This window comes from Hylaeus volcanicus, chromosome 2 (assembly GCF_026283585.1).
Source record: "Hylaeus volcanicus isolate JK05 chromosome 2, UHH_iyHylVolc1.0_haploid, whole genome shotgun sequence".
NCBI lineage: Eukaryota > Metazoa > Arthropoda > Insecta > Hymenoptera > Colletidae > Hylaeus > Hylaeus volcanicus.
In genome coordinates, this window is record NC_071977.1 from 16,412,101 (window position 1) to 16,423,215 (window position 11,115).

An 11,115-nucleotide genomic window follows, 5' to 3' on the forward strand; every position below is an offset into this window, starting at 1 on the left:
GGGACTCCGTGACCGGAGGGGCGGCCGGGCGCATGCAATCCAGCACAATGCGATAAGGCCGCCCCCATGGATCCTTGTCCAGAGTCCCGAGGAGCTCACCCCAGGCGCTCGCCTTGGCTCTCCTGATGACGCGCTGGAGGTCCACCGTGGTTAGTCGATAGACCTCATACAGCCTTGCTTCCTCCGCCAGGTCGCGGTTGCGTCTACGGCAGGCCCTCGTGAAGCGACGTCGCGCCGCGTTACGCGTAGCACGCAGCGCGGCAATCTCGTCGCTCCACCAGTAAGCGGACCGCCTCGGGTGCTTCTTGGCTTGGGGCATGGCGGCGTCGCACGCCGCCGTCAGCGACTCCCGGAACCAATCCGCCTCCCGGTCTACATCTGCGACCGGTTCGGCCGCGGCATCCGGCCAGGACGCGGCGAGGGCGGCCGCCTTCAGGTGGTCCTCGTCAAGGCCCTTGAGGGCCCACCTGGGCGCCGGCCGACCAGGCGCGGAGCGGCGAATGGGATGGTCCTGCAGGGCAGCGGAAACGGGGACGGCTCTATTGCGTACAGTAGGATTGCGCACGGTCGCATTGGACACCGATGTTTTGGAAGCGGCACATTGCGCACAGGAAGAATTTGACACAGGTCGAATTGCGACAAGTAGAATTGGACACAAGTGGATTGCGTACAAGCAGAGTATCACAGAGTAAATTTGGACACAGTAATGATTGCACACACTATTAATTGGACACTCGCGCGTGTTTCCCATCTCATACCTTAATCTTTTAATGCCGTGCGTGTTTCGTCTGAGATGTTTGAATCTTTTATAATTTACTGTTAGTGACGATTCTTATAAAGAGCTTGACGAACGTGTTGACATTAATTATCCTTGCAGAATATTTAAATTCTAAGATGTTTTGTCGAAAATTTATTAAAGTGGTTCTACATTATTAGATTTGCAAATTATATTCAAGTGGTGTTCGATATTTCGTAAATTCATGAAATAAGTAAATGACATTTATGCAAGGACCTGTAACGATAAGTATGTAAGACTATTCGATGAAATTTCTCGCAGGAGTTTGTTGTTGATTTTGTGTGCTTAACCTTATTTGAGTTGACAGGAAGTAGAAATTCAGGTATGTAAGTATTTTTTGTCTATAAAACAATAGATTTAATATGGATGAACCTGATACTTTGTGGTTTCATTAATTTATCTTTTACAGGTAGTTTAATCAATGTCGAGCAGTGATCTAAAATATTTGATGGTTATATAATAGGCAGACAAAACTGTTTTGTGGAAATTGTGAAAATTGATTGGTATGTTAATTGTTGATCATGTATAAGTAATGTGTTTTATACTATAGATATTAACTGTTGTGGGTTGACCAAATTGAATCACATATATGACATGGAAATACAGCAACGTTAAATCAAAACGAACTGTTTGCATGCTCTCTTCTGTGTATTTAACCATATTTGGATTGGCAGGAAGCTGAGGATCCAAGAAGAAATTTAGATAAGTATCTTTTGCTTATAAAACGATAGATTTAACAAGAATTAACATGATACTTTGTGGTGTTTTTAACTTATACTTTACAGGTAGTCTAATCAATGTCGAGCAGTGATTTATAATACGTGAAAGTTATGGACAGACAACTTGGTTGATATGTGCATTGGTGTGAGTTGGTGGTGAGTTGAGAAATATTACGTTTTCTAAGTTTATTATAATATAGATAAACTGCTCGCTTACATACGTACTTCATAATTCCAGACATTATGTTTTCTTTTACTATTTAGTTGCTAAATCCAAAGTGAAACATACAATATTGGTAATAAATGAATTTTTCTAGTAATATATTTATTAAACAAATTCTTAAATGCTAACTTATATTATACAGTATGTGGTATTATAAATATTATTATATGTAATATGAATACATAAAACTATTCAACGGGTAAGATTTTAGGTAAATCTAAAGAAAAATTGCTTTTATATGAACCATATATTACCATTTGTAACAAACAATTTGTATATACAATAACCATTAATTTTTATTAACTAAAGCTACCACTTATATATTATATCACTGTTAAATATTCCGCTTCAACCGAACAACTGGATATATCGTAGTTTCATAGTATGCAACTCTTGAACCTGAAATGAAAGTAGAATAATTAAAAAGAGTTTAGATTAAAAGAAATTGTATTCATTGAATTGTATTGTAGATTAAAGTAAGCTTACATGTATATGTATGTCAAGGGGCAGATTTCAGGACACCAAATTTTCCTTTGATATAATTATTTAGATTTGTAATTTCTTGACTTAGATTTCTTAAGAATTTTTGAAATTTTGAAAAAAAGTTACTATTTCTTAGAGATATAATTGATTATATATAGAAGGGCAGTTATCAGGACAGGTCAATTATTGCATGCAAAAGACAAAATAAATTGTTTCCGGAAGTTGATTACTTAGTAATATGAAATTTTTTAATAATTTGACAGTTTATTCGATATTATCAAATTCTCCTATTTCTATAAAAGTTACAACTATGTCTATACAATTTCATCATTCTTTGTAATAAATGTATTTATTCATTGGGCGGTGTACAATTTTTGTGTAACGCATTAATAAAAACATAGTATTTAAGATTTATTTCTTCTGAGACATTAAAAAACATTTAAATTCAGTTTAATTAATAGATATAAAAGCATTCGCGTACAGAAAATGAAATAAATCTGTTTACGAAGTAAAAAACTTATTTGACTGAGGGTAGTAAATTTTTCGCAATAACCTGTTCTATATACCACAATTGTTTCTTCATTGAGCACAAATATTTTGTCTATTGTACGCTTTATTCTAGTTGTTTTGTTCTAATTGTCTTTATTTTATTGCTTGCTTTGCATTGATATTTTGTAGAACCTTCAACTGCTTCTGTAAACCATTGATTAGTCACTGTTCTGATATATTATGATTTATAAAGTATGATGGCATTACATTCTTTTTAAGGTCTATAAATTGCAAGACAAACGTATGTAATTCAATGGTCTTCTTGTATGGATAATTTCTTGACTGTATCTGTTCAATTTATTGACTTCATAAATTTATTGCTGTAATTTTCCTATCGATGTCTAGACAAACGCTGAAAATAAAGAAAAAAGTATCATAATGTTATATATTGAAACATTGTATTTTATTTACAACTTTAATTTGAAATAAAGTATTTATTATTTCTTTTACCTTAAACATATTTCCAGATTAATCCTGCGGGAACGTAAGTGCATCTCTTTATTCAATATTTTTGCTATTTGTCCAAGTATTTCATTGAATACTATACGTTTCCCCTAAGTTCTGTAATACTAGTTGCGTTGCAACCATAGAATTACCATTAAAACATATATAATTACATAGAAGAATATAACTATTGCATAATTAGAACTACAAGAGTAAGTATTCTTCAAGTAGATACATTATTAGATATCGTGAGACTTTTCAATATATAGAATAAACTAAAGTGGAAACTACCATTTGTATTGAAGAAACCTAACACCATTTGATGCATGTAATAACTACAGAATCACATTAAATGCTAGCTATTAATATAGATTAAAGTGTAAAACTGCTTTTTCTTGTAATTCACCATTTGACTTTGGCTGATCGTCAACAACATATCACAGGACTCAAGTAATGGGAACTTTAAATATTAAGTCCCACTTAAAAAAGTTCTGTGTCTTGTTCATTGAATTGGTTTACTATCTTTTTAATCTTCCTTGATGAATCAAAAATTTTCTCCTCGGTTATTATCCAATTTCCACCTTATGTACACAGATACTTACATCCAAATTAATATTTACAAATGAAATCACAAGCGCATACAATCATAATTTTCATACACACTTTATATACAGATCACTTAATTCTAAATTAAAGGGAGCGATATGTATGTATCATATCACGTTGCACTGTTAAAATTTATTATGCTTCTAATGCATATGTACACATATTACAAGGCAACATTACTGTGTCTTGTGCATTACTTCTAGCAATATCTGGTCGAATTTTCTTCCACTGTCTTAATAACTGGCATCCAAGTGTTTCTTATTTGGACAAAATGAATATTTATTACCTTAAATTTGTATTATGAAATGCACACTTAAACACTGTTTTTGTATATTTTTTTCCACAACGACACGAAAAATTTTTCATCACTTATTCTCCTATGTAAAAACACGTTATATTCCCACTCACAACAATTGCATAAAAAACCACATACAAATTAAATTCAGATCCAAATTTAATAAATTCTAAGTCATATTTAATCACACATTTTCCGATACAATATCAGCACACGTAGCCTTCGAAAAGCAATGATTATTAAATTTACGGCGTCAAAATGTTACGAATTCAAAGAGTACAAGTTCAACCGACACAGCGTCCAAAGTGAACATTTATCTAAATTTATATTATGAAATGCACACTCAGACTCCATTTTTATATATTTTTTTTCTGCAACAGCACCGGCTCCCGTCCAAAAACTGGAAAGTATTGGCAATTTCCAGTAAAATAATAAGTCGATCGTACAAATGCATGGAGAAATAGTGTAATTATTAAATTTTTTTCATTTTTACTGGTTTATTGCGTCATCTGCATAACGCCTTACTTTTCGTCATGAGCACAGTGTGTCGCCGAATAATTGAAAATAAAAAGGAATGTTATTGACAATATATTGTTAGGCTACACGTAATTAATATTATCTAATCTAATTGACAAAGAAATATAATGAATGACGTCCGGGAAGATTTTAGATTACAATTGCTTGTGACGGTATAAAGCTATAAATGGTAATTAAATCCATGGCATAAGTACATGACTTAACTACATGTCTTTGAATAGCTAATTTACTCATGGTAGAAGAAATTGTTTATTTATTTATTTAAATAATATATTTTTGAAAACATAATTTTTTTTTTAATTTACCATACTAAGTATTGTTTCTCATTCGTGAAAATTTATATGCGTAAACTACAGGCTTCAATTACGGATACATGTTTTTGGAAATTTTGATTTTCACCATATAACAATAATTATATTAATTGGGAAATTCCTTCTTCCGCGGCTCCTTTATCATTTTCGTTTCTTATAAAGTATGCAAGATTTTAATTTGAAATTTTACACACGTCTCTAGTATTATCTTAGTATGATGTATAAATTTGTATAGAAAGATTTATAGAAAAATATAAATGTTACAGCCCGCTGATCGTGACGCTGCAATGAACACATTGGCCGCTGGTTGACTTGATTTCTACCGTTCAAATGAACCGAAGTAAATTAATCAATCAGCGTTTTATTCAATGGCGAAAAACAAAATAAAAAGTTAGTTTCCGAATTATTAGTGATTTTATGTATACGTAACGTAACATGAGTAGCCGTGACTTCACTACAGTTTTGTAAGTGAGCAGCGTGGTCGAGCAGTTAAGGCCTCGGTGTATGGTCTAGCTGTTCCGTGTTCGTTTCCTCAAAGTAATGTTTCTTTTTGTTAGTTTAAATATTTTCATGTTTTAATTATTTTATTACTTTCAGTGGAAAAATAAAAAATATTTAAAAATATATTGTAGCCATGGTAAAGGAATCAAGGAATAGAATTCTGGACAGACAAAGGTTTATTGTGAGGAACATGGTTATACAGAGGATTGGGAATGGATAATTGTAACAGAAATTCAGAATGAACGGAATTATACAAAAGAGCATAATACAATTTTTCATTTTACAATATTTTACAATTTTCAATCTTTTAAATAGAAGAATCATTCTGTACTCTCCCGCTCGTAATTGGCGTCCAGGTATTATCGCCGAACTCTCCAAAAACGAACGGGCGTCCAGGAATAACCTCCCCGTAGCTCTAACTGGGATGTTCACGAGTAGCTCTGTTCTCTTTTGCTCGACAGGCGTCCAGGTATTATCGCCGAACTCTCCTGTCGGAGTCCCTAAGCCGAATTCCGAGAGCGGCCGATGGTCTTACCTCGGTGCTATCTACGGTCGCGGTTGTCAACAGTCGCGTTATTAGGCGAGAAGGTTCGCGAGTTCGCTGTCCGTGCCTCGCGTCTCGCACCGCGCGGCGGCCTCCCTCCTATGTTCTAGAAGTTTCGTACGCTCGCTTCTCATATTTCTTGAATTTCGTATGCTACAGTACTAATTATTTGCTCATGTTTAAAGTCAAATGATTTTATAAACTCACCCCAATAAAATGATGTAAATTATAAACATTTAACTACGTTTGTATTATAGTAATGCAATCTCCAGATTTTTATCGTATTCATAGAGGTATGCCATTAAAACCACCAAATTTTAGAATATATGATTATTATTTAACGAATATAAAGTATAGAAATGAACATAAACTATATGTTCTTTATATGCAAAAACCAATCGATCCAGAGTTAATCACATACATGTGTACATTAATGAATCTGAGACAAAACACTATCGATCGATAGGCCAGTTTTGTTTTAGCGAAATTGGGAATAGATAAAACGAATTCGATAATATAAACCCTGTTTTCCGTATATATACCAATATAAAGAATTTAAATTATGTTTCTTCGTTTTACATATCCTAGTGTATATGTATATTTGTTCTAGATGTTTCATCGGTATCTTTAAAATAATCATACATTTGCTTTATAAAGTCGTTCACAGTTATTTGTTTTTTCAAGATCATCGTATGTTATTTTTTACATGCAACGCACGCCACGCGTAGCCAACGAACATTACAATATTGTCGCGATTAATTATTTAGCGTTTGTTGTACTCGAAGTGTCTCGAAGTGTGTCATATTGCTCTTATAATACATTAAGGCCAACCTTGCAAAAGATACGAGCCAGTAACAAACCAAAAATTCCACAAACATTAGAAATTTTGTACCAGGGGTTACAAAGTTACGAACCTCTACAAAATGTGAAAATTCATTTTGCAAAATCAAAAATAGGTGAAAGTGCAATAATACTTTCAACTGATGGTTTGTTGAAAAGTTTATTCAAAGCCAAAGAATTGTTCATTGATGGCACATTTGCAGTAAGTATAGTAAAAGTAATAAAATCTGTGTAAATAGTAGTAAATCATGTAATAATATTTGTTCGTACTTTTAGGTTTTACAAAAAACCTCAGACTATGCTAATTGCTTTTACGGATAATGTAAAAGCAATTATGTAATATACAGAGTGTCAAATTTTCAAATATGGAAATTGCATGGTAAAATATTTTCCATATTTGAAATTTTGCATATGGCCGATAGTTTAGGAGTTACAGGTCTGTAACAGTTAGGCTGGGACACTCTGTATAACTGATATACAGGGTGGGGCAATAACTATGTCCACTTTAAATATTGCCGTTATTTTTAATAATATGAAAAAATGTTATATACAAAACTTACACGGTATAGAGGGGGGCATATTACGACATAAACATTTTCTGCATGGGTAGAGGTATACAGGAGATTTCAAGGTCATCTCTATTTTTTTTAACGGAATGCTATGCTTTTTTTATCGCAATGTAATAGCCAGTGTTGAGACGACATCAGCAAGTTATCATTGAAAGTCATGCAAGGTCAAATGTGGTAGTAAAATAAACTTTCTTACATTAGAGGAGATGCTCGAAGTGGTGACCGTTCGCGTCAATGCAAAGTTACAATCATCGTATCGCTGCATCACGTGCATGCCTTATCGTTTCTGAACTTATTCTAACACATGCTGTATTATGTCACAGACTCTCACTTTTACATAAACTAATGGTCTTGTAACATTGTTTATGTCGTAGCAATACATCGCGTATAGCTAGAAATGCTGTTTATCAAGAAGTACCCACTACACCAGAAAATATGAAACAACGGATAATTGCAGCATGTGCTAGAATAAGTTCAGAAACGATAAGACATGTACGTGATGCAGCGATACGAAGATTGCAACTTTGCATTGACGCGAACGGTCACCACTTCGAGCATCTCCTCTAATGTAAGAAAGTTTATTTTACTACCACATTTGACCTTGCCTGACTTTCAATGATAACTTGCTGATGTCGTCTCAACACTGGCTACTACATTGCGATAAAAAAAGCATAGCATTCCGTTAAAAAAAAAAGAGATGACCTTGAAATCTCCTGTATACCTCTACCCATGCAGAAAATGTTTATGTCGTAATATGCCCCCCTCTATACCGTGTAAGTTTTGTATATAACATTTTTTCATATTATTAAAAATAACGGCAATATTTAAAGTGGACATAGTTATTGCCCCACCCTGTATAAGTAATATAAAAGGAATTTGTTTTCTTTAGGGTATTGCGACTATACTTGTTTTGTGCGAAAAACGAACGGCTTCGTTGTACACCGCTATATGCCAAGAAATATTTAATTTAATTCCTGAATTGTGAAGTAATATAAAGTTCATAATGAGTGACTACGAAATGGCAGCTGTAACAGCTGTTAGTAAATTATTCCCTAATGCAAATATCCATGGCTGCTGGTTCCATTATTGTCAGGTTTGTGGTACTATTTAAAGTTGTATATTAATGTATAATAACAATATGTAATTTGTTGTTGTGTAGAAAGTTAAATTTTTCTCATATTTTTTATGTTGCAGGCTATTCTTCGCAAGTGGCGCAAGCTTGGTTTGACTAATGCACCTAATAGTGTTGTCCGTATGGCAATGTCTCTGTCTTTAGTACCTGGAACGAAATTTCAGGAAGGCTTAGTAATTATACAAAGGGAGGTGGATATTGTATTAAATAATTTTCCTAATGTTCTTTTATTTATGGCCTATATGCGAACTAATTGGTTGAAGATGGCATCGCATGTTAGCGTGCGCAATTGTCCAGTGCGTACTAACAATATTGCAGAATCATTTCATAATATTGCCGGTTTAAAACTCGGAAAACAAAATATAAATGTTTGGACATTTCTGGGTACTGTATTTCTTAATTTTCGTTATTTACATATAAAGTACATTTATAATAAGTACGATGAATCTATTTGTAATTTAGTGACTATATTAACGTTATTCTTAGTGTTTCTCGAAGCATTCCGCAATATGTGGTTCAATGTGAATATAATAAATTTTAGAAAAAGTAAGAGACCTTCTCATCGATCAAGAACTTGATTTGAATCGGTTACAAACGGTATAGCATGTCAAAGACCGCGTACGTATACCAATATTAATCGCAGAAAGAGAATAGCAAAAGCTCAAGTTGAATATGGTACTGGAAGGTTCATCTCACTCGTTCTATAGTAAGAATAATTATTTTCATTGTTTACATGTGTGTATACATACATATATCTTTAATCTTGATTTACATAACTTTGTAGATTATCTTTGGAAGAGTTATTACGTAGTTTTCATTATGGAGACAGAATTTTTCAAATTAATAAAATTGATACTTTGGCAAGTATGTAATTTAGATTTATTGTTTCTTCACGCAAAGTTCTTTAATGTTACCACGAAAAATTACAATATTCTTTGCGCAGATGAAGATATTGACGACGAGATTGCAGATGCTGATCATTTTGCTAAAACAGCTTATAGTCCAATGGAAAACGGTAAATAAATTTGTTGTATTGTACAGTAAGTACTATCAGTAATTGTAAATATAAAATGCTGTTAAAGATAAAATACAACGGACGTATAGGAGAAGAAGTAGAAGAGTATTATGTAATGCGCTCTTCAATATCGTCGGATTCCTCGAAAGCCGAAAACAGGAACGCATCAGATTATCTTTACATACTATTTCTGAATTGTGAATTGTGTAATTCTGCTAAACAAGCTGCTTCTTCGAAAATAACTTTTTTTTTTTAATGGAAGAAGTGAATATAGTTCATAGTTTTATTTCAGATGTTTACCTCCTTAACGTTTCTCAATCCTTCCAGATTGCAGGGAACATGAATTGCCGGTTCTCGAAAATGGTGTAAACAGAGAGTAGAACGAAACTAGAGAAGCCGATATCGAAGTCGTAGACACAAATAGTCACTCGCACTCAAGCAGTTGCTTGACTCGGAGATTATTTGAAATGTTTATAGAAAGTGACCTCCATGCATCACAAAATGCACAAAATTTTAACCACGAAATTGACACTAGTAACATTGATGGTAATTTATATATACAGGATGTGTACCAAAAGATGATAAAACTTGAACTTCCTTTACCATTTTGCAATCCGCAGCTTAATTTTCAAGATACTTGCGATAGGAAATTGGGTACATATTTGACTTTTAGGATGTGCAGATCGAATCGATTTTTCGCTGTCGTAGTATTTTCTTCGCATTCGGGAGTGCGTCGAAAGCGCTCACACACATATAACAAGGCTTCTTGCAGCAACTATCTTATACGAAGGTATGCATCTGTTTCAAAACGAAATTCGAGTCGAATACGAAACCAACTGTCGCTAAAGACATCGAACCAGTTTACTTTCGAAACATATGCAAACCTTCGCATACATTCCCAAGTACGAAGAAAGACCTACGACAACGAAATGTCGGTTCAAACCGCTCGCACCGAAAATCTGATACCCAATATACAAATACTTTTCAGCCTTTTCAAACACCTTGTATGCACGTACTGATGTACATATTACACAACATTAATTGAGCACATTTTTTTTTAGATGATGCTGTCCTTTTTGAAATTCTTGATCACGCAGAAGGGCACTGCACAATGTGTTTTATTAATAAAGCTACACAAATTGTTTTCTGTTTACCATGTGTCAAACAATGTAATTGCCTACAATGTCCTATATGGAACGATAAAGTTACCATGCATGTTACACTTCGTAAACCATAAATATAAATATTCTTATTGACATCTACTAACATTAATTTCCCTTGGGGAACATGGGTAGGGTGGGGTGGAGAGAGTCGGGGTGTGTCGGATTACGCCTCCGACGTCCCTCCCTTACAATCCTTAAATATTCCATTACTGATTGTAAGACGAATTTGAAAAAAAACATTAAAATGTTTAATAATAATCTTCCTCAAAGAAGACTTATGGAAATAAGATTGAAATGAGGAGTTAATTACCATTTATAGCTTTACACTGTCACAAGCAAATATAATCTAAAATCTAAGTTGAATTATTGACTTTTTTCAATTTTTACG

At 33.8% G+C, this 11,115-nt stretch overlaps 1 protein-coding gene across 5 annotated transcripts; it reads left to right on the forward strand.

Annotated features, from left to right (window-relative positions):
- Positions 1-7,095: 7,095 nt before the first annotated feature.
- On the forward strand, positions 7,096-10,820 carry LOC128872737 (uncharacterized). 5 transcript variants are annotated; one of them, XM_054115728.1, is made up of 9 exons: positions 7,096-7,985; positions 8,088-8,190; positions 8,307-8,510; positions 8,612-8,933; positions 9,334-9,413; positions 9,493-9,564; positions 9,632-9,770; positions 9,892-10,218; positions 10,626-10,820. In XM_054115728.1, exons 3-8 carry the CDS (start codon positions 8,421-8,423, stop codon positions 9,942-9,944), a joined length of 756 nt encoding a protein of 251 aa, XP_053971703.1. In that variant the 5' UTR covers positions 7,096-7,985; positions 8,088-8,190; positions 8,307-8,420; the 3' UTR covers positions 9,945-10,218; positions 10,626-10,820. The 5 variants fall into 5 exon arrangements, with proteins under 5 accessions (XP_053971703.1, XP_053971701.1, XP_053971704.1 ...); XM_054115726.1 differs by having other exon boundaries at positions 7,096-8,190; positions 9,892-10,110; XM_054115729.1 differs by lacking the exon at positions 8,088-8,190.
- Positions 10,821-11,115: the final 295 nt, after the last annotated feature.

Excerpts from the sequence above, each read along its gene's own strand:
- LOC128872737 (XM_054115726.1), top strand. The coding sequence starts at position 8,421 with ATGAGTGACTACGAAATGGCAGCTGTAACAGCTGTTAGTAAATTATTC. Across the intron at positions 8,511-8,611 it reads GCTGGTTCCATTATTGTCAG|GCTATTCTTCGCAAGTGGCG; the intron begins GTTTGTGGTACT and ends TTTATGTTGCAG. Across the intron at positions 9,565-9,631 it reads TTATAGTCCAATGGAAAACG|ATAAAATACAACGGACGTAT; the intron begins GTAAATAAATTT and ends ATGCTGTTAAAG.